The 26,323-nt window shown below is 46.9% G+C and overlaps 12 protein-coding genes across 12 annotated transcripts; 7 read left to right on the plus strand and 5 right to left on the minus strand.

Moving 5' to 3' along the window:
• Positions 1-576: 576 nt before the first annotated feature.
• I206_103374 (calcium/proton exchanger) lies at positions 577-2,201 on the minus strand (the record flags this gene model as incomplete). The annotated part of the gene is made up of 10 exons (XM_070202743.1): positions 577-620; positions 672-701; positions 756-819; positions 871-961; positions 1,104-1,449; positions 1,492-1,595; positions 1,674-1,716; positions 1,767-1,842; positions 1,928-1,998; positions 2,048-2,201. The coding sequence occupies 10 exons, from the start codon at positions 2,199-2,201 to the stop codon at positions 577-579; spliced, it is 1,023 nt and encodes a 340-aa protein (XP_070058844.1).
• Positions 2,202-2,553: 352 nt separating this feature from the next.
• I206_103375 (uncharacterized protein) lies at positions 2,554-4,713 on the plus strand (the record flags this gene model as incomplete). The annotated part of the gene is made up of 6 exons (XM_070202744.1): positions 2,554-2,735; positions 2,997-3,252; positions 3,360-3,454; positions 3,770-4,308; positions 4,486-4,499; positions 4,546-4,713. 6 exons carry the CDS (start codon positions 2,554-2,556, stop codon positions 4,711-4,713), a joined length of 1,254 nt encoding a protein of 417 aa, XP_070058845.1.
• A 158-nt stretch (positions 4,714-4,871) lies between these two features.
• I206_103376 (uncharacterized protein) lies at positions 4,872-6,079 on the minus strand (the record flags this gene model as incomplete). Its single annotated transcript, XM_070202745.1, has 3 exons — positions 4,872-5,303; positions 5,353-5,589; positions 5,639-6,079. The coding sequence occupies 3 exons, from the start codon at positions 6,077-6,079 to the stop codon at positions 4,872-4,874; spliced, it is 1,110 nt and encodes a 369-aa protein (XP_070058846.1).
• A 635-nt stretch (positions 6,080-6,714) lies between these two features.
• Positions 6,715-7,680, plus strand: I206_103377 (uncharacterized protein; the record flags this gene model as incomplete). Its single annotated transcript, XM_019153387.2, has 5 exons — positions 6,715-6,774; positions 6,831-6,908; positions 6,964-7,270; positions 7,338-7,427; positions 7,508-7,680. 5 exons carry the CDS (start codon positions 6,715-6,717, stop codon positions 7,678-7,680), a joined length of 708 nt encoding a protein of 235 aa, XP_019013548.2.
• Positions 7,681-8,005: 325 nt separating this feature from the next.
• I206_103378 (uncharacterized protein) lies at positions 8,006-8,857 on the plus strand (the record flags this gene model as incomplete). The annotated part of the gene is made up of 2 exons (XM_019153386.2): positions 8,006-8,542; positions 8,594-8,857. The coding sequence occupies 2 exons, from the start codon at positions 8,006-8,008 to the stop codon at positions 8,855-8,857; spliced, it is 801 nt and encodes a 266-aa protein (XP_019013547.2).
• A 161-nt stretch (positions 8,858-9,018) lies between these two features.
• I206_103379 (uncharacterized protein) lies at positions 9,019-9,330 on the plus strand (the record flags this gene model as incomplete). The annotated part of the gene is made up of 1 exon (XM_070202746.1): positions 9,019-9,330. One exon carries the CDS (start codon positions 9,019-9,021, stop codon positions 9,328-9,330), a length of 312 nt encoding a protein of 103 aa, XP_070058847.1.
• Positions 9,331-10,504: 1,174 nt separating this feature from the next.
• Positions 10,505-12,511, plus strand: I206_103380 (uncharacterized protein; the record flags this gene model as incomplete). The annotated part of the gene is made up of 12 exons (XM_070202747.1): positions 10,505-10,531; positions 10,587-10,664; positions 10,718-10,840; positions 10,921-10,975; positions 11,024-11,129; positions 11,183-11,310; positions 11,364-11,430; positions 11,481-11,622; positions 11,675-11,818; positions 11,870-12,006; positions 12,056-12,406; positions 12,463-12,511. 12 exons carry the CDS (start codon positions 10,505-10,507, stop codon positions 12,509-12,511), a joined length of 1,407 nt encoding a protein of 468 aa, XP_070058848.1.
• Positions 12,512-15,638: 3,127 nt separating this feature from the next.
• On the plus strand, positions 15,639-19,983 carry I206_103381 (uncharacterized protein; the record flags this gene model as incomplete). Its single annotated transcript, XM_070202748.1, has 6 exons — positions 15,639-15,860; positions 15,915-16,754; positions 16,817-18,956; positions 19,004-19,128; positions 19,183-19,488; positions 19,531-19,983. The coding sequence occupies 6 exons, from the start codon at positions 15,639-15,641 to the stop codon at positions 19,981-19,983; spliced, it is 4,086 nt and encodes a 1,361-aa protein (XP_070058849.1).
• A 264-nt stretch (positions 19,984-20,247) lies between these two features.
• I206_103382 (uncharacterized protein) lies at positions 20,248-21,431 on the minus strand (the record flags this gene model as incomplete). The annotated part of the gene is made up of 5 exons (XM_019153382.1): positions 20,248-20,985; positions 21,047-21,113; positions 21,175-21,211; positions 21,280-21,362; positions 21,418-21,431. The coding sequence occupies 5 exons, from the start codon at positions 21,429-21,431 to the stop codon at positions 20,248-20,250; spliced, it is 939 nt and encodes a 312-aa protein (XP_019013543.1).
• Positions 21,432-21,858: 427 nt separating this feature from the next.
• I206_103383 (uncharacterized protein) lies at positions 21,859-22,423 on the plus strand (the record flags this gene model as incomplete). Its single annotated transcript, XM_019153381.1, has 5 exons — positions 21,859-21,880; positions 21,937-22,052; positions 22,109-22,129; positions 22,188-22,287; positions 22,356-22,423. The coding sequence occupies 5 exons, from the start codon at positions 21,859-21,861 to the stop codon at positions 22,421-22,423; spliced, it is 327 nt and encodes a 108-aa protein (XP_019013542.1).
• A 234-nt stretch (positions 22,424-22,657) lies between these two features.
• On the minus strand, positions 22,658-23,316 carry I206_103384 (small nuclear ribonucleoprotein Sm D2; the record flags this gene model as incomplete). The annotated part of the gene is made up of 5 exons (XM_019153380.1): positions 22,658-22,677; positions 22,751-22,785; positions 22,871-22,932; positions 23,012-23,225; positions 23,282-23,316. 5 exons carry the CDS (start codon positions 23,314-23,316, stop codon positions 22,658-22,660), a joined length of 366 nt encoding a protein of 121 aa, XP_019013541.1.
• A 417-nt stretch (positions 23,317-23,733) lies between these two features.
• On the minus strand, positions 23,734-25,654 carry I206_103385 (uncharacterized protein; the record flags this gene model as incomplete). The annotated part of the gene is made up of 7 exons (XM_070202749.1): positions 23,734-23,800; positions 23,857-23,985; positions 24,047-24,180; positions 24,239-24,801; positions 24,930-25,150; positions 25,208-25,417; positions 25,473-25,654. 7 exons carry the CDS (start codon positions 25,652-25,654, stop codon positions 23,734-23,736), a joined length of 1,506 nt encoding a protein of 501 aa, XP_070058850.1.
• Positions 25,655-26,323: the final 669 nt, after the last annotated feature.

The raw sequence follows: 26,323 nt of genomic DNA on the forward strand, positions 1-26,323 counted from the left end.
ATCGTACCATTCGCTGTAGATGTAGGAATTACGACGGTATATCATCAGAACCGTTGTCCGGAATGAAAGAGGTCGCAATTTGAGGTGGACAGATGGTTGATGGCTGAAGATTGAGTCATTCAGATAGATGCAATGAATCGTGGCGAGCTAGCGATTTGTAATGGACCAAGTCATCGTGTGAATCACTCAAATACCTACTATACACCCTATGTGAATAATGGTATTTCTGGATGCAGTGTACTGAGCATGGCAAGCTACAAACACCTGGAAGGGTGACGGTTGAACTGCACTCAATGCAAGCAAAATGCAGAAGAGAACGAAATCGGGCAGCAGCAACAGCACGCATACATGTTTTGCGCCTTGGGCATTCGCTGTGCAAAGCAACTCAAGCAGATACATTTTAATTCCAGGCGTGTATGTTGCAGCAGATATCTAACGAGTCAGGTAGAAAGGAGCCACGGGAGAAGGGCTGAGAAGGGGGAGAGCTACCGGGAGAGAGATGGAGAGGTAGAGAGGCAGAGGACAGACTATGACCTAAGCAGAGCCAAGTGCAGTTCAAACAGAGAAGACCATCAATCAAACGAGGTAACTTAGAGCAATGACCAAGTAGAGGGACATCACTGAAAGGCGAACGTCAGCAGGGGAGTATGGCGGAAGGCATCGCGACTCACACATGACACCTTCCATGTAGTTTGTTCGACCTGAAGTTCGAGGGCAGGTCAGCGATCTGGTAGGGGGAGGCTAATTGAACTTACCGTCTTGAAGAAGCAGGTTGACGAGCATGACGGACACAAATAAAACGATGGTTTCAAAGTTTGCCTATGGACCAGTCAGCTGGAGCAAAATCAGATGGGAAGAGAGTCATCTCACGAAGAAGAGTGTCAGGTTTTTGTGCAAGGGCCAAGCGATTATGACGAGGAGAGGAATCATCCCCGCTGCAATCTGGATACTGGACCCCACACTGACACCAATCGTGAGCTCCATTTTACCCTTACAGGCCATCCAGACGGAGGTGACGTGTTCGGCAGCATTGCCGACGAGCGGGAGCAGGATAAGACCGATGAATCTGATTGTCAGCGGTATCACAAGGCAATTCGGCTCACCTCTTGGGGATGTGCCACTGTTGGGCGGTCTCGTCGATACTACCGACAAGAATATCGGCACAGAAGGCGGTAATCACTGTGATGATAACGAGCCAGCCGGCAGCACTCCATTGATCCATCGAAGCGACTTCAGCCTCCTCGTTCTCCACTTCCTCAGCTTCGAAGAGCTGAGCGTGGGTTCGGAGCTGGAAGTAGAGGTAGCCGACGTAGGTGAGCAGCAAAATGATTGAGGTGCCCCGAGAAAGGATCAGAAGGCCTCGGAGTGAAGCATCAGCGGGATCAGGAGCGCCATCGTCAAGCAGAGTCTTGACAATGTTTTGAGCCTCCTCAGTACTTGATGCGTGATCTGTAAATGGTCAGCCCGGTTGGTGATCTGAAGTAGACTCACATGCTGCGGGCAAGATCAAGGTGATGCAAGCCAGGGTCATGAGAGACGAACTTGCTTGGGCCGCGGTGACCTGGAACGTTGATTCGGAGTAGAAGAATCCGGAACTGCGAAGTTAGCGGAGTACTCGGTAATACTGAACTCACGCAAAAAAGCTCATTCCCAGGACTAAGAGTAGGTTTGACAGAACACTTCCAAGAAGAGAGGTTTGGACCAATCGAAGCTCATCTGTTTAATGGCGTCAGATCGTAGCAAGCTTTTTCTAAAATACGACTCACTTTGCACAAGCGCAGCGATAGCGACGATGAGCTCCACAGCATTGCCGAAAGTAGCATTGAGGAGACCACCAAGTGTCTGACCGAGTTTCATGGAGAGTTGCTCAGTGCTATCTCCTAGCAGCTACAGAGATTAGCGAGATCGACAGATTGCGTTAGCTTACCTTTGCAAGTGGCACGATGGCCAAGAAGGAGGTAGCGAAACGGGCGGCCGCGGGCCAGTGTAACAGGTCCGCTACTTAGTTGTCAGCAAGTATACGACCTTCATCGCCGGGTTTGCTTACCGATGAAAGATAAGGGCACCGCAACGAGCAGGAGGTTCATCCATGAGCCAAGCAGGAGGTATCGAGTAGACTTGAGCGGGTTGAACGGCGGTGCGGACGAGGCATCATGACCTCGATTTGAGCCTAGCAGAGGAGTGGTCTCTTGAGTAGGCATGTTGTCCGGTATATGAGAGCGGGAAAGTAAGATTGACAAAGGGGAGAGAAGAACGTAAGGCGGTGTTGAAGGTTGGTTTATATTGTTAATCATTAAAATGGGAATGACGCTAAATACCCCGTTTCGTTTCGACCATGCCAAGCTTTTAAGCTATCTTTACGGAATCAATTTTCCATGTGACGTAACTTATCTTGTCAAAACGCACGTGTCGATCTGAATGGGATTGACCAGATCTAGATCGGCATAATCCGCTCAGGAACGAGTGGTTTCGTCACTGTAAGAATAGATAATTTACAAAAGTCTTTCTGAATTGTTTTTCTCATCTGTTTCTACGTCAACTCGCCGTCGCAACATGACCGTGGACCACATCCATCCTTTCCTCAAGGGTAATTTCGCCCCGGTGACTGAAGAATATATCTCACACCCCTGCGAGATTGTACAAGGCGAGATACCCGTGGAAGTACTGGGCGGACAGTATATCCGGAACGGCGGGAACCCCGTCTACCCGCCGGAGCAAGGACGGCATTATCATTGGTGAGTCAACTCTGCGTAGATCGTGCTGACAGCTAGGTTTGACGGAGACGGTATGCTACATGGAGTTCACTTTGGTGATGAACCGCGGTATACTAACCGACATCTGGCGACGCCGCTTCTATCGATGACGTTGTTGTTACTGCGCTCGCCTCTGCCCTCGATCGCTTTGCTCATTTCTCCGTTGTCTTCCCTCCACCGAATCATCACCGCCATTATCCAAGCATTCTTGATTGCTGTGAGAGCGCGTATGGGAGTACTTAGTGTGGCCAACACAAGCGTTATTTGGTGGGGAAGAGGTTTAGGCTTGATCGATGACGAAGACGAGGTAGAAGCGATTTTAGAGCCGCCGGATCAGCGCCTGCTGGCCACTTGCGAGTCTGGACCGCCGCTGGAAGTGCGGTTACCAGAGCTACAAACTGTCGGCTGGGACAGGCTGAACGATCAAGGAGAAAGCCTGTCAGATAGGAGGGGTCGATGGGAATGGTGGAAACGGTTCGGCCTCAGTCGGGTTCAAGAGGTAAGTAGGCTCTTTGGCTGTCATCGCTTACTCTTTCCTAGGACTGGATGACAGCACACCCTCGTATCGATCCAATCGACGGATCGTTGATCTTCTACTCAACTCAGATGTTCGATGCTCCGCATGTCAGATACTCAGTCATTGACAGAACAGGTCGACACGTCGTATGGAAGCAGGGCGTGGACGTTGGGCGAGCGAAGATGTGAGTCTATCTTGCATTGAATGCGCTAACAATCAGGATGCATGACTTCGCCGCCACACGGTCGCACACCATTCTGCTCAATCTTCCTCTGACGCTTGCCCCACACAACCTCTTTTCCACCCATCCTGTCCCGCTTATACACTTTGACCGTAACTTGCCATCCGAGTTTGTAATATTTCCCCGACTTCTGCAGCCCTCTCACCGACCGCTTCGCTTTCAGGACCCCGAGCCAAGCTTGATATTCCACACCGCGAATGCGTGGGATGAGCACGATGACCAAGATGACCTCATCGCGATCAACATGCTTGGATGTAGGTTCCGATCGGCCAAATTGGTCTATGCGGCGGGCGCAGTTGACGTGCCAATCGTCGAGAAAACATTCGGAGAGAACGACGTGGTCCGTTTGCAATACTACCGATTTGACATGGTCGGATATAATGGTGGAGTATGTCAGTCAGCTCAACGTATCACGCACAATTTCCCACTCACCGCCATACCTTTCGAATTTCCAACTCTGCCGACACACCTGGGGATGACTGCGGCGAGATACGTGTACGGCTGTACGATGCAATCTGGGTCGTTTGACGAGCGCCTTGGAGGGGCTGCTAAAGTCGACTGCATCGCTAAGATTGACGTGCTCGACCTCATACGGAAAGGGCAACGTCGCGGGGCGGGGAAGAATGATCAGCCGGTGGACAGCCGGTCATCTGCCCAGATCGTACAAGATTGGGAACGAGGCATCGTGGGACCAATCGAGCTATTTACAATGCCGCCTGGGTGGTACGCGCAAGAGCCTCGTTTCGTGCCGCGAGAAGCAGCGGATAGCGAAGATGATGGATATCTGATGACATACGGTAGGTTTGTCTGCCGTTAGTTGAGCTGACGAAGCCCTAGTCTATGATGAGTCATATCTCCAAGCAAATGGCATACCCTCTACCGCCGTAGGTAGTGGGTCCGAATTGTGGATCATCCACGCGAAACATCTTGCCAAGGGCATGTCAGCAGTTAAAGCAAGGATAAAGCTCCCGCAGAGGGTGCCTTATGGGTGAGTATAAATTCAATGTCCATCAACTTGCTGACTCTTGCCATAGCCTGCACGGAGTTTTCGTTCCCGCCTCAGTGATCAAAAATCAACGGGCTCTGGCGTCACCACTCCCGGTTCAAGATCTGCTGCAGCACAAGGTCGCTCGCTCAAGACTTCAGCACTTTGTATCCATCCTGTTCGATCGCCCAATGTACAGAGAAAAATCCCGAATTGAAAGCGCGATTCTGACAATCATGCTTCCTTGCGGAGTTGCCATGCTGGCATTAGCTGTGAGGGAAATCATTCACGTTATATAGACTAAGCCGTTGTAAATTGCTATACATGTCGTTAGATTGAATAATATGTATAATCGTGTCTGCTCGTATTGATACCTTACTCGAATGGATTCGTTCGTCCGACCTGTCCGCCTTGCTGATTCGACTCATGCCCTCCATCTAAGTCAGATCCCCATGCGCAAAGAGCATGCCACCATTTGTCCGCTTTCGGTAGCTCCTCCTCTTGCTGCTGGACTGCTTGACCGCCACGCCAAGTGGGTCCCCCATAAGCGAAACCGACACCATCTGTTGGCGATGTCAAGGGTGATTGAGTTGAGCCGACACTTGCTCCTGATACTAGCGACGGCCGGCGATGGTGGGAGGAAGATGCTGCTCCAGGGGTCGGGGAGACCGGATCTGCAAAAGGTGAGGGGTTGTGAGGGGAAGTAGGTGAAATGACCATTTTTGGTGCAGGAGAGAAGGTTGGTTGGGTATCGTATGGATTGTGATAAGTCTGTTCATGGGTTGTAGATGATTGAGTCATGGGAAGCTATAGGCAACGTTAGGCTCGACCCCTTACAAGGTGTCGATTCGCTCACCTCTCCCTCGACCCATCCTTCATTTTTCTTCGGTGAAGCAGGCCATATGCCTTCCATCAGACCCATGATGCTATTCCGATTCGGTTTGGTACTAATCACCGAGAACGGACGACGAGAGAAAGACGTTGTCGAGGAAGAGGATCTGGGAGACGCAGGGATTGAGGTTGAAGGGATTTGCCGTGATTCTCTGGCGGCTCGTCTTCGGGCCATGTCTTTGGCGGCGAAGCGAGCAAGATTCTGGACCACTGTTCAGCAAATTGTCGTCTCGACGTAGTCTTCTACTTACTTGCTGCACTTTCCGCTCCTCTTCTTCCACTTCATTCGTTGGAGGATACGCTCCATCCGGTACGGTGAATGACTCCTCTCGGCCCTGTTCCACATCCCAAGCTCTTTCTTTCCCCTTCAGCGATGCCACACGACGAGTCCGACCTATATCACCCAACTCTTCAAGCACCTCTTGCCCTTCCAGAGCTCTACTCTTCCCTTTTCTGCTGAAACTCGGCGAAAGCGTTTCCTCTGATCCGTTGTGCAATCGTGTGCCGGCACGTTCCAAGTCTTCTGAATCAGCTGAAGACGTACTACTCATGGTTGATGAGGTTTGGTTCTCGTAAACTATTGTACCATTCCGCGTGACTCTTGGAACTGGAGCCACGTTACCGAACGAAGGGTTGACTTCATCAGACAGCGGGGCATAAGATTTGGAAGAATTAGGAAGGACAGATGGCATCATGGATTTATGGATTAAAGATCTAAACAGAAGATGTACGTATGTCTTGTGACACGTCTTTGTTCGTTCCACTGTTTGATAGCTTTGCTAGCGTTGTTGTTCAGAGCGACATCACTGATATGTGTATTGGTGTAAGGATTAGCCTTCTGATAGTTTGGGTCGAGTTTATGACGCGTTCAGGTGATAGAGAGTTAATCTCCTTCACAGCTCTTGATATGCTTGGCGAATGAATTTCGATGATGTGTTCTATACTAAGTCGTGTTTGATCACTGAAATGAGCTTGTCGTAAAAAAGCAAGCTTGTCATTCAGTTTTCTTCAATTAATCAACTCAATTCAACCTCATCTGTTAAACCTGAAACATCCCATACATGTGACGACACAACAAAACAAAGAAAGGTGCCACAAGGTAAACACCGTCTATTTCAAGCTCATATAACGATTGAAATCACAGCCAGTTGCACGTGGTCAAAGCATGTCAACCACGAGCATTGAATCGACCTCAATTACGCGTATATACATGTCCACCAACGCAAGTGTCATTATTGTCATGTCATTGTCATTGTTATCATCTTGATCACTATAAGTCTCTCATTTAATCAAACACAGGCCCTTTATCAGTCCGGCTGCTTTCATAATGGCCAATATTCATACCGTTGATATTACTCGTCTGAAGAACGGGGAGGTCAATTTAGGTGTAAGTCGCTGCCTTCCTGCTCGGAGTCTAGTCACTAATTGTCTTTTCTGCGTCAGACATCTATCATGGCGGTACAATTTGATGGTGGAGTAGTGATAGGAGCTGACAGTAGAACCACGACTGGTGCATACATTGTACGTCTGCGCTGCTATTCTATATCTATTCCGAGCTTATTCAACCTTCCAATAGGCCAACCGAGTTACTGACAAACTCACCCACATACATGACCGAATATACTGCTGTCGATCCGGTTCCGCCGCTGACACCCAAGCCGTCGCCGATGTCGTTCACCAACATGCACAGGTGTATACCGCGGTCTATGGAGCTCCTCCTACCGTCTCGACGGCTGCTGCTTTATTTGAGAAGATGTGCTATGACAACAAGGACCAATTATCAGCGGGTATCATTGTAGCAGGATGGGACAAGGAGTCCGGAGGGTCCGTATACAACATTCCGCTAGGTGGAGGTATGTTCCAACAGCCATGGGCAATTGGAGGTAAGTCTAAGCTCGAACGGCATAGCGCGAATTTCTTACAGACAGCTGAATTATTATTTACTCACAGGTTCTGGATCTACCTATGTGTATGGATACTGTGACGCAACATATAGAGAAGGATGGAACGAGCAAGAGACCGTGGAGTTTGTTAAGAACAGTGAGTGGTAATACAATCTTAGATGTGTAACGGTTGGAAGCTGATGTCAAAACCGTCCTCCTTCTTACCTTTGCTTTTAGCCCTCGCCCTTGCCATGTCCAGAGACGGCTCTTCCGGAGGATGCATCAGGATGTGCGTCATCACTAAGGACAAAGTCGAGAGACATTTCATACCCGGTAACGAGTTACCTAGATTCTGGGAGGGTAAGGAGATCATCGGAAGCGTGAATAAACAACAGGTAGTTTCGGCGTAGTTTCCCATCGGGTCGCACCATATTGTACATAATATGCATCAATCAACGTATCACAACAGCTATGGGGAATGTCTAGTACATGCACATGAGCTTGACCGGGGACTATCACGAACGCAGTTCTGGGTAAAAATGTTATCATTTACCCACGTGGCAGAAGCTCGATCGGGCTCGAGTCGGTCATTTAAATAGTTTTGATGAAATATGACATAAATATCAATTGTATTATCGACTTATTGTTATATTACTATATAAATACATTCTCTTTCTTCAAGTCTTATCATCTCTGGTCATCTCTGGTCATATCTTTCCTATATCCATCGACGCAATGCCTATCCTCGGTCTCAAGTCCGCCGGTCCATCCAATCCTTCCCACTTCTCCCTCGAGCCCCTCATACGTCCTAATATACTTGCCCTCCAGCCCTATCGATGTGCTCGTGATGATTATTCAGTTGGGGTTCTCTTGGATGCCAACGAGAACGCCATGGGTCCTTCGCTGCCATCCCTTGCCAAAAAAAGCTCAGATGACGAATCTGCTACGGTCACCACTCAAACCCTTTCTCTACTTTCGGACGAAGAAATCGCTAGCCTAAATCGATACCCTTCGCCCACTCACGATGAATTAAAGAGAGCTATCGCAAAATTCAGGGGTGTACCGAATGAGGAATGGGTCTTTTTAGGTGTTGGAAGTGACGAAGTCATCGATATGTTGTATAGAGTGCTCTGTGTGCCTGGAAAGGATCGAGTTATGACATGCCCTCCAACATACGGCATGTACAAAGTCACAGCCAATGTCAACGATGTTGGAGTGCTAGAAGTACCATTGATTACCGAAGGAGGGGCATATCAACTCGACGAGGAGGCAGTGAGTCAGCTTCTCTTCCGTGTATAAGCGTTATCTGATCCCGAACACTAGATGAACTCCGCATTTGAAGCCAACCCCGATCTCAAAATCCTTTTCATCTGCTCACCAGGAAATCCTACTGGAACCCTCATCCCACTTGATGCGATCAAGAGAGTACTCGAGAACCCCTTGTTTAAGGGAGTCGTTGTGGTAGACGAGGCTTATATCGATTTTGCCCCGGAAGAACACAGTGCTGCCAGCTTGGTCAATGAATATGCCAACGTTTGTGTGACTCAGACATTGAGTAAAAGTTTCGGTCTTGCGGCGATAAGGTGAGTCATCATTGAACGCACTTAAGCTGATCATGTAGACTTGGTTACTTGCTCGCCCCACCCCCTCTTATTCAAATCCTGACAAACACCAAAGCCCCTTACAACGTATCTTTACCTACCGCTTCCATCGCTCTATCCGCGCTCTCGATCGAAGGGCTCGCAGCGATGTCTCTTTCAGTAGCGACTCTTAACCAGAATCGAAAAGCTTTGATCGAATCATTGTCTAAAGTCAAGAGTGTTGGTCGTGTGCTAGGAGGCAATCACGCCAATTTTGTTCTCTGTGAGATTCTAGACGAAGACGGCAAGCCCAGTAACAAGAAGGCGGTGGAAGTCTACAAAACGATGGCAGAATCGAGAGGGGTTGTGGTACGGTTTCGTGGTAGTGAACGAGGGTGTGAGGGGTGTCTGAGAATAACGGTAGGAACCGAAGAAGAATGTCAAGAAGCCGTCAAGCAGATTGCCGCTTTGCTAGAATAGAGATACTACTAGATGCATAGATGAATAGCTCTATCGGATGGGTCTGGATACATATCCAGACTTCACTTGCGACGGTGTGCTGAGACATCCACATGATCCCTTATGCATGCCCCTCAGATCTCTATACGGTACGGCATTGCATGTTGAGGGTTGTTGTTTTTAAGCTCTACAATTAGACTGATATGTAGGGAAATGGCTTGGATTTCCCTGAATATGAACATCACAACCCCATTCACCCTGACATATCATTTCAACATCATCTATAGCAGAGAAAGCAGTATTAGCTATAGGTAGATATACAAGATCCTCTATAGTATTCATTGCATACACAATAAAGTAGATCATCAGTAGTCCGTATCACCATCTCTCACGATATAGCATCTCATAGCATCAATACCGAGGTGAGTTTCAGAAAAGAAAAGAAATGATTATCTTGCCTGGTTTTTGTGTTTCTGTGCCTTAAGACGGTTTAGGTGTTTTGACCTATTGTTCATGTTTCACCTTCAGCATCATCCACTCTCATCCAAGCCTGTCTCTTTGTCCGTTCGTTCATCGACTGTATATCTGCTGAATGAATATATATGGGTACAAGCTGATACATTGAGCTCTTAAGCGGCAGTCGACCTGCTCATCAGCGCAATCATTCAACGCAACCGACTTTCATAGCTATTGTCAACGGATTATTGTCACCGTTGTTGAAAGTCATTAGCAGGCGCACAGTGCGTAGATATCAAGAAAACAGTGAGTGCCATAGGATCTTCCCCTGCAAAGATTTCCGATGTGCACTTTGGGTATCAAGGGATTTTATGAGGAATTGTGGTGTAGATGGAGTAGCGTTTGGATCATCATTTCAAGCTACTCTTGTTTCTGTCTGGGCGTCTGGTTGTTGCAGAACATGAAAATCCATCTAGCTTCTTTTGTTTGGAGTCATACATACATATCAGCAGGAAATAACGCTCACGCTTGAATATCCTGATATAGAGTCATCTACATCATATCCCGTCGTCACCCATCCAGAATCCATCTCCGAGTTATTGCACATCATTCCTGGTATCAACCGCCTTCTTCTCAGTCTCGCCCATAACCCTTCAACGCCCACATCATCCTCGAGTCACGATCCTTCATCAAAACAGTAGACTACGTTAGCCGGTAAAGGTGGGGCTTTGCTTTCAGGATGGGTGCAGCATGCTGCAAGCCAGAGGTATGTGCACACTGGCTCGGCCCAAGGAAGATATGAAATTGACGTTTATTACCAGGCGATTGATTTTGAAGGGGAGGTGAATCTATTCCACTTTTACCTCCTGAGAAGTGTTGGTAAAGGTGCTTTTGGTAAAGTGAGTAGATCTCTTACGACATCCCTGAGAAGCCCGCTGACCTCGACTTCCAGGTTCGAGTCGTACAACATAAGCATTCGAAGACGCTGTATGCACTCAAATATATAAATAAGCCGAAATGTGTGAAGATGAAGGCTGTAGCAAACATAATACAGGAAAGGCGATTGCTGGAAGAGGTGAGTCTAAATTATACTGAGATTTCGCTGACGTGCAGATTGACCACCCATTTGTTGTCAATTTGAGGCATGCATTTCAGGATGATGAGAACTGCTTCTTCGTGTTGGACTTGATGTTAGGGGGAGATCTACGTTGTAAGTCAGCTCCAGGATTGACCCTGTCCCCTCGCTGACGCTTCGCAGTCCACCTTGACCGTGCTGGAGCAATGAGTGAGGAGGTAGTTCGATTCTATGTTGCCGAAATTGCGATGGCGATAGACTACTTGCATTCCAAGCGAATAGTGCATAGGTGGGTCCCTATATCGTGATGTGGGAAGATAGCTGGCTGACACTACATGCTAGGGATCTGAAACCCGACAATATCTTGCTTGACGAAAAAGGTCACGCCCATATAACGGATTTCAATATTGCTGTTCACTTTTCAGAGCGAAGATTGTTGACGGGTGTGGCTGGAAGTATGGCCTATATGGGTGAGTCTATCGAATCTGCCATCTACATGATGTGTGTTGACGGCGATCTGCAGCACCGGAGGTTCTCACTAAACGAGGATATTCGGCACCTGTGGATTTCTGGTCATTGGGTATACTAGCGTGAGTCTCAATGAGGGGTTCTAACTATCATGACTGAACCATTTCTGCAGGTACGAGCTGCTGTTCGGTAAACGTCCCTTCAGAGGAAGGACAAACACGGCTTTAACAAATTCAATTTTGAATGAACACTTGCTGTGGCCAGATGACGCACCAGGAAAATGTTCGTCGGACGGTATGCATGCTATCAAGAGTGTGAGTACTATTGGGTATCGAAATTCGTCTGTGCTGATCTTCGATCATGCAGTTCTTGGATCGAGACCCGAACAAGAGACTGGGATACAGACCGGGAGGAGGCGGATTCGAAGATATCAAAGCCCATGCGTGGTTCAGGAATATAGATTGGGATCAGTTGTACAAGAAGGAAGTGGTCCCGCCTTTCGAACCGGATGTGAGTGGTAGTCTGGGCCTCATGTGCGTGTCCAAGCTGATTGTGTCGCAGTCCAAGCGAGCCAACTTCGATGCAACGCATGAGCTTGAGGAATTGCTACTGGAAGAGAATCCCTTGAAAGCAAGGAAGCGTAAGGAAGGGCAAGATCTGGAAATGATGACACCCGAGATGAGGATGATGGAGGAGCAGTGAGTCACCTACATCTGGACCTCAGCTTCCGTTGACTCGTGTGCGTAGCTTCAAGGTGTTCGACTACACCAAAACCCAACGGCGATCGTACTATCATCCTACAGCATCCGGAACCGCTGGTGCCAATCATACAACGTCAAGCGGGACCACTGCAACAGCCGTTTCCTCCCATCTCTCTGCAAAAGTGGCCGAAGTATCTCGTCCTGGTACACCGAGCGATAGGACTGGGGTGATAAGTAAGACCGGATTGGATGTGGAAGCGCAAATTCTGGACGGAGGTGGTATGGCAAATCTTGGTGGTCGGGGGCTTCGAGTATCCTCGCAGTTGGACGGAAGGCAAGATAGTCTTGAGCAACGCTCGAATACACTGAATCAACCGACGCCGTTGAGGCAGTCATCGTGAGTTATATTGCTCGCAATACAGTTCAGCTATCTCGCTAATTCATGCTCTTTAGCGGTCCAGTAATGCAGCATGATGGTAAAGACGTTGGTAGCGCAATATAATCGCATTTTGGGCCCTGGGATCGAGTCATTTCGTACATTCAACATACGCATACAGGGTATATCGTAGTTCGAAAGGAGAGTATGAGAACTCTTTCGTTGTTTATAATCTAACATTATGATTCGTATAATTACTCATGTCATATAATTCCTGATGCGTCGACCTGGGATGCCCGTAGTTTTGGTCTAGAGTGAGGTGGTCAGCTCAGCTGGCTGATCTGTGACCTACCTTTTTTGCCTGTACAAGTACACCAGAATTGACGAGAAAGTCACAAGTGCCGCAACTGCACCTACCTGCGATCATTCGTTAGATACGCTTGCACCGGAAAATACTCACTAGAGCGCCTGTTGTCCTTCCCGCCTGCTTGACCGCCCTTAATTCCTGTCCGGCCTCACTGAAAGTCTGCACAGGTTGAACAAAGTCAGGAGAGGTAGTCGATGTGACTGCGAGGAATGTTGTTGTTGGAACGGGTGAGCTGACGAAGCTGGACTTGAATATGGCTGGCGACTCAGGGATGCTAGTAGTAGTTGCCGAAGTTGTCTCTATGTTTTAGTGTAGATATAGCAGATCGCGAAGGCACCATTACAGTTGAGGTTGTGGCATTAGCCGAGGCGATACGATAGTCCCTAATCATATATGGCTGAGAAAGCTCAAAATCTCTACCCTTCAAACTTACCAAATATCACTCGCATTACTGGGTGACACTAATGCCCATTGTGGGACCGATATGTTCTTGTATGAAGCAAAATTGGTCGGCAGACTGGGACAGGAATCAGTGTCGAACAGAGGCAAGAACTTACATACCTGCCTATCGTCGGATTCTGGCAGCCGTCCAACCATGAAGAGAAATTCTGAGCGAGAGGTATCGAGGTTATATCCCTTTGAGTTGATTCAGCAGATTCCTCATGTTTAAGGGGAACTCAAAATCACCATTGACACCTAGTCAGGTATCAGCACAATCTTAAATTGACTTTTTGGACCTACGCAATGCAGGCCTGGAAAAGAGCAAAAGCAACGCTGGAACAGCAGCAACTGTTCGGGTTGCTCGTCGTGCATGCAAATACCGCGGGCGGTAGCTGAGTGTCAAACATCTCAAAAGTTTGACAAGCGGTGATCAAGTACTCATACACTTTGCCTACAAGCTGTTAGAACGCGGGACCATCGGATATCACTTACATGGCGTTTCTCCTAGGTGGTTTGCGGCCCATGTCATTGACTGACCTATACAGGTCGTATTGCTTGTCGACATGATATATGAGAGGTATGATTGTGCTCCAAATCAGGCAGTAGAACGAATTGGACATTGGGGTGATAATGCATCATACTGCCAGGTCATCACAAGAGTATATAGCAACTAACGAGTCTCGTCAGTAGTATTGGGTTGCCAATTGCTAGATCAACTGAACCGTGAGTAGTAAAAGGGTCGGTATCCCGGTGACCACCAGATACTGTCGAGAGGGTCACGAGAGTACCCTCACAACCAAGCATCAAAGCTTCTGGCTATTGGCTCGAGCTTCCATCCAAGAGCAAGTGTAGCTGATCTGTATCTTCAATTGACAGATTGAAGAAATCACTGATGTAAGGGGATTGACTGTAGTAATATAATGACGTGGATTTACTTGACAAAGTTTAACGCGAATTGATAATCCCAAATTGTTCTCTTCGTGCCAATATACTCACTCACTTTCGCATCTCTACAGTTCAGCATCTTTCTGCTCGTCAACGTTCTCATCCTTATAGCGATTATTTCAGTGGTCCTCTCAAGAGCCTCGGACGCGAAGGTTGATGAGCCGAGGCTGTACTGCAGGTGAGTAGATCTCCAAATCGTGTGACAAGCGTTTCTCTTCCAATCTGCATCCCCTTTTTCTTCATTCCAGATTAATAAATCACTTCCCCTCAAATTTCTATTCGCCCTACATACCTTTGTCCAAACCGCCCCTCATCTTTACGCATGACGAACCCATCCTGAGTTTATTATATAGGAAGTGCCATCTGATTTGCTCGTTCTACGTTGGTAGTTCTGTGCAATGCTGTTTCCAGGTTCTCTGAGATTATTTCCACAATCCGGTCTAAAATATTGTAGCATCGATTGGAAAATCCACAGCTGACTCCACTGTGTTTAAGTAGGCTTCTTCAGTCACCTTCTAGGTAATGATTTTAAGGTGTATCCATTTTGTATTACCACCATGAATACGCATGAATTGTCCATGTTCTCAAACGCCAACTTGTATACAGACCGTAGCATATTCGCCTCGTTGGCAGAGAACTCGTATGTCCGTACCAGACTCATGCGAAAGCTGCTGCATCGTCAAGAGCCGATAGTATACCTTCACAGTCCTTCATCACTCTATCAGCAATACTTTGCTCTCCGCCCAACCCCTAATTCACCTTAGTCCCAGTTCAGTCGATTGTCAAGTGGAATTAAAGAAGCCTAATGGCCGCCTACGTCGGTTCTTTGCACTGATACAACTTTTGCACATCATATCTGTTACCCATTTTCGTTGCAGAGCTTCGCCTTGCTATTCAAGAGCACGAGCGAGTTTCGCTCAGTCAACCTCGAGTGCTCGTGAAGCCTGATTGAGTTCTGATCAAAGTGGTGAGTTGGATCCATGAAGGAAATACTGTCAGGTAGCTCGTGGAGCAAGAAGGCATGTAAAGCTATCCAGGTATGACACAAGATAGAGGCAGACTGTTTATAGGAGAGTATGAATGGCAACTATTTGGTGAAACTCTCGCGAGACCTCGAAGGCCGGTCAAGCCAAAAGCAGTGTCAGTCGTACATGCATAGATCTGATCCTCACAGCTTGCATGGATATGGTATGCCAAAAAAGACAGCAGATTGAGCTGTAGTTGTACCGTACACCTTTACAATATGAGGAGAAGAGTGTTTAGCGATATCATTGCCACTACCAGGAATTTCGAGTGGATGTAACCGTACAACTAACTATAAATCCTTTTTGCTGGAATCACGGCATAACCGCAATTTGACCATCGCTCATCGCTCATCTTACTATATTCATCCTTTCATTTATCCCCTAATCTTGTTGACGTAGTCGTTCGCACTCATATCCGTAATATCGACTTCACCCATGCAGCGGTCAGCTTCGAATAGCCCTGACCGATGCTACAATGTCATCCTCGTCAAATCCTCCAGTGACTCCGCTCTACATTCCCGGTTCATCTTCCAGATCTCCAACAACCAGTATTTCTAATTCTCCTCACGGCGGTACTCCACAATCAGCTATCATTTCCTATCCCATTGACTGGAACAACAGCCGTGAATCATCGATGCACGAAGGTACGAGTATAGACAACGATCTTTTTAAAGGAGACATAGAACCACCAATCCCAGTAAGCGGTCATCCAGTTCCTCGGGTGTCAACAGAGACTGACGTGTTATATCAGATGTCCGCTTCCTCTTCATCTTCTTCATCACAGCCCATATTTGAATGGCCCAGCCGCAGCTCTCAGCCCAGTGCTTACAGCAACCTCAATCGCCTGGGAAATCATCCCTCAGATACATTCGAACCTCACAGCTCCAGCTCAGAAGACGATGTCAACGCATATCCCCTCGAAACCCGGAGGGGTTCGACATTCCGCTCGACAACAGATCCGCTCCTGCATGATGACCAACCAATAGATCCAGAATTCATAATAGGTCCGCCAATGGATAGCTATAACTTTGACCCACCTCCCGCTTTCAATCGAACGTTTTCTTCTCCTTTACCACAGCGTCTGGGTTATCTACGTCACCCTTTATCTCCCGCATCCATTACACCAGCACCACCTCCCATCACATCGTTCACCAAACCTCCTCTGACGGCAAAGCCTGCGCCGACAGCTCTTCATTCCGTCTCCTTAGAATTTGCTGATTCACTTCAATCCGCTATCCAAACTCTACTACACCTCTCGCCGCCTCATTTGCTCGACAATGCCAAAGAGCAGTATTCTGGGTGTACAGTGCAAGTACCGGCAACTTCGCTTTCCGCCCTTCTTACATCAATGCGAGGTCTCAATTTCCTGTCGGCACATGCGGAGCAACTTGTCGAAGGTCCAGATCAAGGCCCACAAATGCGGAAAGGGGATGATTTCGATATAGGCGAATTACTACAAAACGTTGCGGATATGTTAAGCGGACAGGCTTCGCAGCAAGCGGTAGACTTTGTGCTCTTCCACGGAGACGTAGGAATCAAGCATGTTAGCGTTACTGGCGATGGGGAAGGGCTGAGCTATACTCTGAGCCACGTGAGTCCACTTACATTGCCATATGACTGGCCATCTCCTTCTGAAGCTAAAGAACCTCTTAGGTGATACGCCAAATCCTGCTCGTCGCACACCAATCAGACACTATCGAATTGGGTCTTCAAGTCATTCCCCAGAGTCCATCTCTTACACCTCGAATTGGACAACCCTTGACCGATGCAGAAATAGATAAACATCGCGGGACAAAATCCGCTTCGGGTTCCAGGTCAAATTCACCTGGCCGCACCTCGCTACAGCCTCCTGGACCAAATGAAGGACCCCTTCTCTGCGTTTTCGAGATCGTACATAACATCTTTCAAAGCATTGATTCCACACATGTCACTCCTAAAGCAGAGCTCAACCCTTTCACCAAGCTTGCCGAAGCAGCAGAATCAGTGAAGCCCAATTTCAATACGACGCTGTGTCGCAGGTTGTTACAAGCCCAAAATGCCTCATTACGTGTTGATGTGCAGCCTTCATCTCCGTCGGGTACTGGAATGCCAAGGAGGGCATACGAGCTATCAATCCTGTTACCCCGAGGACGCCCAATAGTAGAGCCAACACCTTTATCGACTGAGGAAGAAGCCGTTAGACAGCCATTCTCTTCGGTGCGCTTAGCTCGAGAACCGACTCTCAACGAATTGTCGGACTTCGCAGAATCGCTGAGAACGAAGAAAGTCGCCATACACGCAAACCTCAGCAGTGTATTTGCTCGGCACTTAACTAGTTACTTGGCTGCATGGGGTATGGATATATCCCACATCCCCATCGATGGCGACGAAATCGATAAAGCGAAAGCGTTGTTGCCTACAGGCAGGCATGACTCTGGATATGGAGGCTCAACAGCCGGATCTACACCGGCTGGAGATATCCCAATGTCACTAGCCCCTTCATTCAGAGATCAAGGCCGATTTATCATCATTGACGACGATATCACTGTCCTCCGGAAGGAACTGTTCAGGATTCGAGCAGAGCTTCACCCTTTATCTCTCAAACCTAGGCTGAACAAGCGCCCATCGCTGTCGTCCAGAACACGATCGACCCCACATGTGCGACAAGTTCCGCAACATCGTCCTGTCCAAAGTGCTATTCTCATTCATTTTACATCACTAGCGAAGTATAATCAAGTCCGAGATGTGGTTTCAAGTTTTGTTGGTGCACCTTGGTCTACAGGGTCGGGTGCGTATGTTCAGCCCGAGGTCATGGTCATACCAAAACCGGTGGGACCTCGACGATTCCTCACTGCTCTGCATACCGCTGTCAATCAACCGATCGTCGATCCGTTCTTCTCCCCAATCGCGACTTCCCCTCGATCACCTGGAGGCGGCTATTTCGGCGGTGGCGGCGCTCGTACGCCTACTGATAAGGAAAGGGACACCGGTTTTTTCGATTCGGTCGCAGAGGAATCTACGGAGGAGCATATTGGAGGAGGATCACAGAAGCCAAGATCGCCGTTGGGGGAACACCCACCTTCCGCGGCTCAGATCGTCAGAACAGATCAAGGTTTACACTTATCACTGCCAACACCCGGAGAAATCCTCGCTACTCCTGCAAACGAGTACTTCTCAAGCGCCTCGAAAGCGACACCGCTCGGATCTGGTGCATCGGGAGTGGTCATGCAAAGTCCCGATGGTCGACCGTACGGCATGTTCTTTGAGCCACCCATCAGAAACAATGAACGCAGAGCATCTGCTCACAGGATTCCCTCCGACTCCCTCAGGCGCAAATCTACTAGCCGACGAACTTCAGCTGGTGGTGAAGAAGGTACTGCGTCTCCCGCAATCTCGCCGAATACATCAAGAAGGGTATCAAGTGCCTCAAATATTAGTGGTCCCGGTGACGACAAACGGGGGTCAACTGTTGGGATTTCAGAAAGACCTGGTCATGCCCGTGTCAACTCTCGACGACGGACTTTGCCTGTTTCGGAGGCGCCGATCGTTGCTGTTGGCCGTGATCGATCAGCGACCGTAACCCGCGACTCACGGAAGGCGACCCCTGGACATTCACCTGTCATACCTTCTCCTCGGTCCGATCAAAGCGGTTTCCCAACGCCTGCTCGACAGCTGAAAAAAGGGCCTGTGCCTGCCGCCGCGGCAATGGAAGTTACTGAGCAGGAGACCAAGAAAGTCTCTTCGCCGCGACCAGCGAAGAAGGTCGATAAGAACGATGTCGTGGTCCCTCCTATCAACGTACTGATTGTAGAAGGTGAGTGATACTGTTGTCCAAATTACATAGCTGAACAAGATTGACAGATAACCCCATCAATCAAAACATTTTGAGTATGTTCTTGCGGAAGAAAAAGATAAAACATCAATCCGCGAAAGATGGTCAGGAAGCTGTAGAGAAATGGCGTACTGGAGGTTTCCACTTGATTCTAGTGAGCTCTCCTCTTCTACCATCCTGCAAAACATCAGGCTAAACATACGGTCAGATGGATATTCAATTGCCCGTCATGGACGGTATTGAAGCTACCAAAGAGATTAGGAAAATGGAAAGGACCAACAATATCGGGGTGTTCCCGTCGACACCCAGCATCGAGCATGTTAAAACATTAAGCCCGGAAGGACCGATGCCCGCCTCGCCCTTCCGATCTTCAGTAATTATTGTTGCCCTCACCGCCTCCTCCTTACAGTCTGATCGAGTTGCAGCGCTGGCTGCAGGGTGCAACGACTTCCTCACCAAACCTGTATCGCTGAAATGGCTTGACAAGAAGATCGTAGAATGGGGTTGTATGCAGGTGAGTAAGCGTATAGTGCACATACATAGCTGACTGGAATAGGCTTTAATCGACTTTGACGGATGGAGGCGATGGAAGTCATCAGATCCCAAAGAAGCAAGCGAGATGAAGAAAGGCTTCACTCTAGGGCCGCAAGCCGCTGCCAAATCCCTTGCCAGCAGACTTCGTATTGAACGAAAAGCTACGCGATCGCCTACACCAGCACCCGCTGCACCTCAAGTGCAAATTCAAGTTCCCACACCTGAGCCTACGGAAGGTATAACCCCATCAACCCTTCCTTTGGCCCCTCCCAATCCTCCACCTTTGACTGAATCCACCACTAATCCGGAACTTACCAAAGCTCTCCCTTCGGTTCAAGAAGTATCGGAGTCCACCTCCCCTCTTGCGAAGCAGATCGGGCTTCTCAAGCTGGACACGGACACGGGGGATGAGTCAGCCTCAACACCTGTGACCTTTACCGACGAGAAGCCCTTGCCTCCCCTGCCGACGGAATAACGGAATTCTATTCGAACCTCTCTCTCCCGGGGATGCGTCCCGATTCTTGTATACATAACGATTTTTGTGTCTATCTCCTTCTGCTTCATGATACCAATACAAGGAATGTGCTCAAACTCATCACATCGAACTCTGTACCTTTCTGATCCCAAAATTTGTTGCCAATATACATGCATGGCTTGAAACGGATTGAAGTGAATGGTATTACAGGTTTCTAATTCCTGATAGCAGTGAGATATACGTATGAGTCTAATGCTAAGTGACTTAAATACTTATAACGAATTGACCATCCTTCTTCGACACTCTGACAGCCTTCAAGATCTCTGAAGCATCCACGTTCTTCTCCTTATCTTTCCCAAGGACATCTATCCACTCTTTTAGAGACAGATCTTTCTCTTCCATCTTATCGACCCGTTTTTTTAGCCTTTTGACGATCTTCGAGGATACTTCCGTTGATTCGGCGCCTGCGGCGGAAGTGGATTCTGATTCTTCAAATTTTCGTTTCTTACTTAGAGGTTCCTCTGAGGCTTCCTCCGGTTTGGGATGTTTTGAATTGGCCTTAGATCCAGTTCCACCTTTATCACCCTTTTTATTCTTCTTTTTCTTCTTGTCCCCGTTGGAATCCCCATCTTTTGACGATACGACGGATTTTGAGGGTATTTCTTCTGGCTTGGGGGTATTTTCAGCTGACGCAGCTGGTGATCCCCATGACCTCATCCCTGTTTGAGGTCCCAACTTATTCATATCAGTAGCGTAAGATCTTTCTACTACTCCTCCGTATCCCCCACGTTGAAATCCTCCTCTTTGGAATCCACCACGACCACCACGGCCAGGTGGTCCACCTCGCTGAGGGAACTCTCGTTCAGGAGCATTGAGTTGATTCAGTCGGGAAGGATGTATTGATGAGGTCGTGGCGGCGGGTGCGGAGTCTTCTGTGATGGCAGGGGTAGGAGCGGGGGAAGGAGCAGCGGAAGTATTAGAAGACGGTTGAGGTTGACCGTTCTGAGCACGCAAGGTGAGCTTTTTACCTTGACACGACGACTTGTGTGGATGGTAATCTCACCTTTTTAGGTCCTTTGTACAAAGCTCCTTGATACTTTTCAGCTTCAGTGACACAAGATGTATGACTTCTGCGATTATTAGAGAAGATTAGCCGCTTGTACATCCGCAAACACTTCAGAGTTGGCTCACTTGTATTCCCCTGGACTGTTGAATGTAGTGGAGCAATCTACAAATTTCGCCGTAGGAGGGTCAGCCATATCTCTGGGACTCATCCTTTTGATAGCCAAAACCTACCCAAGCAAGTGAATGAAGCACGACATCGATTCCTATGTTGGTCTAATTTTGGCTTCTTAACGGTATCGGCGCAGGCATCGCATCTGAGTGACAGAGTTTAGCATTGTCAAGAGTAACAGGAAAAAGGGAACAACTCACTGGAAAGACACCATGATGGAGATAATTGAGAGCAATCAAGTAAATGTGACAAACAGCAACGTCTGAGATAAGTAGGATTACAAATGTACTTATGTAGTTGACATCTCTCCAACTAGAGATCTAAAATAATATCTCAACATTTTTTATTTTGAATTTTGAACACGTTCCTGAGATGGGATGTCAAGATCGGTCATCGCCGCTGATGATTGCTTAATGTTTTACTTTACATCGACGCGTCTCTTATGGTAGTAGTTTAGTCAACTATTCATAAAATTATACATACTTCTAATTACATCTACTGGCTGTATTCAACCTATCTGTTCAAGTCATCCTTCTTCTTTCCCGTACCAGTCACAACAAATTCACTCTCGCACAGATCACGAATCACATAGCCTGCCGTACCAATCACCACTTTATTTGACTGATCTACCATATACCGCCATGTCTCGTCTCGGCCCAGAACGTGAGATGTATCCTCACCCAGGCCTTGTTCAAGCTAATAAATCTCGTTACGTTCAGCTCGAATCAACTCGAAATACCTCACTCAACATCGAGGAGAGACCGTACGATTGACAGCGAAGGTGATCAAGCTTTCAGGAGATACCGCTACTGTAGAAACCAGTGATGGCAATACTGTGAGCGGAAAACCTTTCCTCTTGCAATTGATGCTGACGATCGCTTTTGCCTACAGCTTGGCGTCCACCTTTCCCGTGTAAGCTGCATGATAACATGACCTAATGCTTCCAGGGTTGACGGTGACTTTTTGTTAGGATATGCACATAGGAGACGGATACGTTGAAATCATTGGCGCTGTCAAGGATGACCTCACCATCAAAGCTCATACGTATATCGAGTTAGGCAGTAACGTTGGTATGTTCTCGTTGGATCGCCGTTGTCCTTTTGCAGACTTCTTAGCTGAGATCTGATTCGTGTCATAGACATGAAAGCCGTTAACGCCGTGGTGGAATTCGCTCATTCCGGTAAGGGCCAGGGTGTTCTCGTATAATTGAGAGACGAGGTGATACGGCCCACAATGTATGTACAATATAAATCCAAGTAGCACTGATACTCGTCGTCGATGCGAATAAGAATACAATGTTATGATGCATCATGTAGAATATATGACTGAAATGCCGACCGTTTCCAAATTTTCGGTCTTTTGGGTATAAACGTCTTCAGCATCTGATACTGCTTTATGCCTCCTCTCCTCCGAACCTGGTTCACTGCCTTTATGACTGCTTTATGCAGCGTTTCTGAGAACTGCGGGAACATGTATGATATCAGTGCTGATTTTGCGCTAACACACGTATTTATGTGAAAGAGATAGGCTCACCAAGGATAACTGAATCACCACGAAGGAACATTTTACTGTTGCGACCCGGGAGACAATCAGCTCTGATTCATTCCCTTGACCACCAATGAGTTCGTCACAGGTGTAAGACGCTTCACTTACGAAATGAATCTATCCTTGTTCACTGGTTTCTTGCCCTTTCCTTTCGGTGTTTCTGTCCACATCTAAACATGAAAACGTGAGCATCGTCCTTTCCTTGTTATTCACCCTCATTCCATCATCAATGATCAACTCTGCACTCACCTCCTTGACGTTCTCTAAAACCATATTACAATGCCTATCGAATGCTTTTACTCTAGCTAATAATTTCTTGTTATTTCGTAACGATATCAAAACTTGAGATGAATTTCGAACAGCTTGTTGTAATACTGATAAAGGTCCTTGAGAAATCTCGTATTCTTCCAACTCCTTTATTTGTGCTTCGTCCAATTCTGATTTAGGTACGTGGGCGTATTGACTAGCAAGTAATTCGAGTGAGGTACATAGATCAAAAATCGTCAGTTCACAGTTCACATTAATCCTCTTAAAATAGCAAAGACACACCTCATTTTGCTTTACAGTTATCCAAATATATGAGGTTGAAATCGATGATCTCGGTCGGCTCAGTCCTTGTACCAGAAAATTTATGCGGATGGTGTTGAGTTTGCGATGCAGGTTGATAGCTTGATGACAACAATTAGCTATTTGACTTGAGAAAGCGATAAATAATGAGCACCTTTGACTTGAGAGCAATCTACGCGGCGGCGTTGACCGGCGAATAGTCAGTGTGGCAGATCCCCGCGTATCTGGCATAGATAGATAGAATACTGCTCTCCGCTGAAGTGGTAACCGACTATACCCATATGCATACAATACACCATAAATCATACAAACATACATGGTAATCGTGAATATATACAAATGAAGCGGTGTCCTTCTTGTAAGCTTTACTTTACCCTTGGTGAGGAACAGCAATTTTCATCAAATTATCGATCCACAGTGGTTTTGCCGAATTTTCGTGACGATACCTTCGCCTCGAATAGTGCGTCAAGTCTGATACAATAAATCAGCCATGTCATGATGATGACTTCTGAGAAGGTGATACTCACTCATCTACAGTCCTATTCTTCGTTTCAGGAATGAAAAAGAAAGTCCAGATACAACCAAGTAATCCTAAGCCACCGAAAATGTAACCCACTTTTCCTTTCAAATTCGCTTCATCTGGGTTAACAAGATATCTAACATTATTAGCAGCGTTCAACAACGACGTAAACTTACGGTATGATGATATTTGCTAACATTCCGCATAATGAATTGACGCATATACCGATACCAACTGTTTTGGATCGTAACTTTGCGGAACTAATTTCTGAAAAAATAACATATCCTAATGGTCCGATACTTCCTTGATAAATTAACCCAAAAATTAAAGTCTATGGAAAAAAAAGGATCAGCTTTATGAACCACAGCTCATGAATAGGAACGACTTACAAAAATAGCTTCTGACCATCTTGCAGCTTTGGTTTTCGAAAGGGAAGAGAAGCCAATACCGAGATTGACAGCTGTACAACCAATCATTCCCCATAAAAACAAAGGTCTTCTACCAAATTTATTAACGCTATACAATGCAGTAAGATTCCCTACTAGCCCAATTGCTGTTACTCCTACACCCAATTTGAACGAATCCGAAGTTCGGAATCCGGCAAGTTGGAAAAAGTATGTACTGTAACCAAGTACGAAAATTACCCCTACGATTTGTTGCAATACGAATACCATCAATGCTATGATTGTTCGTCTTCGATTATTATCTTTGAAACATTGCCAATATGTCGTTTCTTTGTCATAATGGTTTTCAAGAGCGATGGTCTCTTGAATTTGTCGAAGGTGAAGATCTACATCTTGAAATCCTAGTCTAAACAAAACTCTTCTTGCTCTTTCAATGAGACCTTTACGCGCGAGATACCAAGGAGACTCAGGAGTGAAAGGTAGACCAATCAAGATGATAACAGGGAAGATCCATTGAATCGCACTGAAATCGTCAGCTTCCATACCAACTATTGAAACTTACAATGGTATGCGATAAGCCGTTCTGTCATTTCTTGATCCTAATCCTTGTATGACGCAATTCGCGAGAAATTGACCGACTAATTATCAGCTTGGCTTGTATGATATGTCAACTCACATACTATCCACAAATTGACTGTTCCTGTAGTAATTCCTCTAAGAGCGACTGGTGAGATCTCTGAACCATATGCAGAAGCCGAAGAAATATACATTCCCAATGCAATTCCATTGATAAGCTTCCCTACAAGCATCAGAGCGTTGTAATGAGGTGGACAGAAGAATTGAATGAAAATAGCGGTTATTGAAATAATAGATGCCATAGCTATAGATCCTCGTCGGCTATATTTTTAAGCATCAGAATGAGGTCATTCTGTAGTATTCCCCTCTTCGACTCACCCAATACTATCTGCGATCCAACCAACTGTAATACCTCCGAACATTCCACCGATCGATCCGACCGAGTTAAACGCACTTTGCCATCGAGCAGGAATGACATCTTCCCCGTTATACTCATATCCAAAATCATGTCGAAAAAGTGGTGCGGATAGCAATCCACCACTGATTTGAACATCGTATCCCCAAAGTATTGCTCCGAGACCACAAAACCTATAGCTACTGTTAAGTATCGTACAACTACTGATCTTATGTTATTTAAACTTACAAGCACCATAAAAAGGCATATCTGTATATCTTAATAGCCTCGAAAGTCCCGACTGCTTTCTCCTCCTTCGCAGCGATTGCCAGAGTGTTATCATTCGGTTGAAAAGCTAATCCAACGGTATGTTCAAGTGTATCTTGCTGAATGTGAGCATTTTTATCGGATGAACTGGATCTGGATGGCATTCCAGGTGGAGACAGAAGAATATTATCGCTGATCAGTAGTTAGCTATCAATCTCCACTCATATGTGGAGACTTCACTCACGTCATACTCTCGATGCACTCTTAAATGAGATTGGATTTTCTTTGGGAATGGAACGATAAACCTAACTTTTATCTGAATTCTATAGATACCTCCCTCCTCTTTGTCGACAGTACATCGCCCTGAACGATACCGATGCAGGTATAATCCGTCTCAGTGATCCGCTGAGATGCAGTATCCTATCAAGCTGAAAGTGAAAGGTTGGATCAGGTCAATTGGTGAAGCTGTACGATCTTGGTCTTGTATGCGATGCTATTGAAATTGATACTCGAGTGTCAAAATTAATATCAATTCAAAATCGCAGGGTATTTCACGCGCCTGATCAGATGTCTCCGGATCCCCAGTGGGGGAGGGTTTAATTCCAGGTTAGAGACCAACCTGTCTAATCGGGCATTCCTGAAAAGGTAAAAACGCGATTATATCGTAATTGACTTGTACTCGTATAGTATGTTTTTGCTGTACGGTGGTCTTAATTGCGATGTCAGGAGATGCGGACTAAAAATAATTCAATTGGGCGGTGCCTGTCCTGATCACCGTTCTTTCTCCGATCAAATCAAACCAAAAGGCTTGCTCTACATGTCACTGGAATTAT

Source organism: Kwoniella pini, chromosome 4 (genome assembly GCF_000512605.2).
Source record: "Kwoniella pini CBS 10737 chromosome 4, complete sequence".
NCBI lineage: Eukaryota > Fungi > Basidiomycota > Tremellomycetes > Tremellales > Cryptococcaceae > Kwoniella > Kwoniella pini.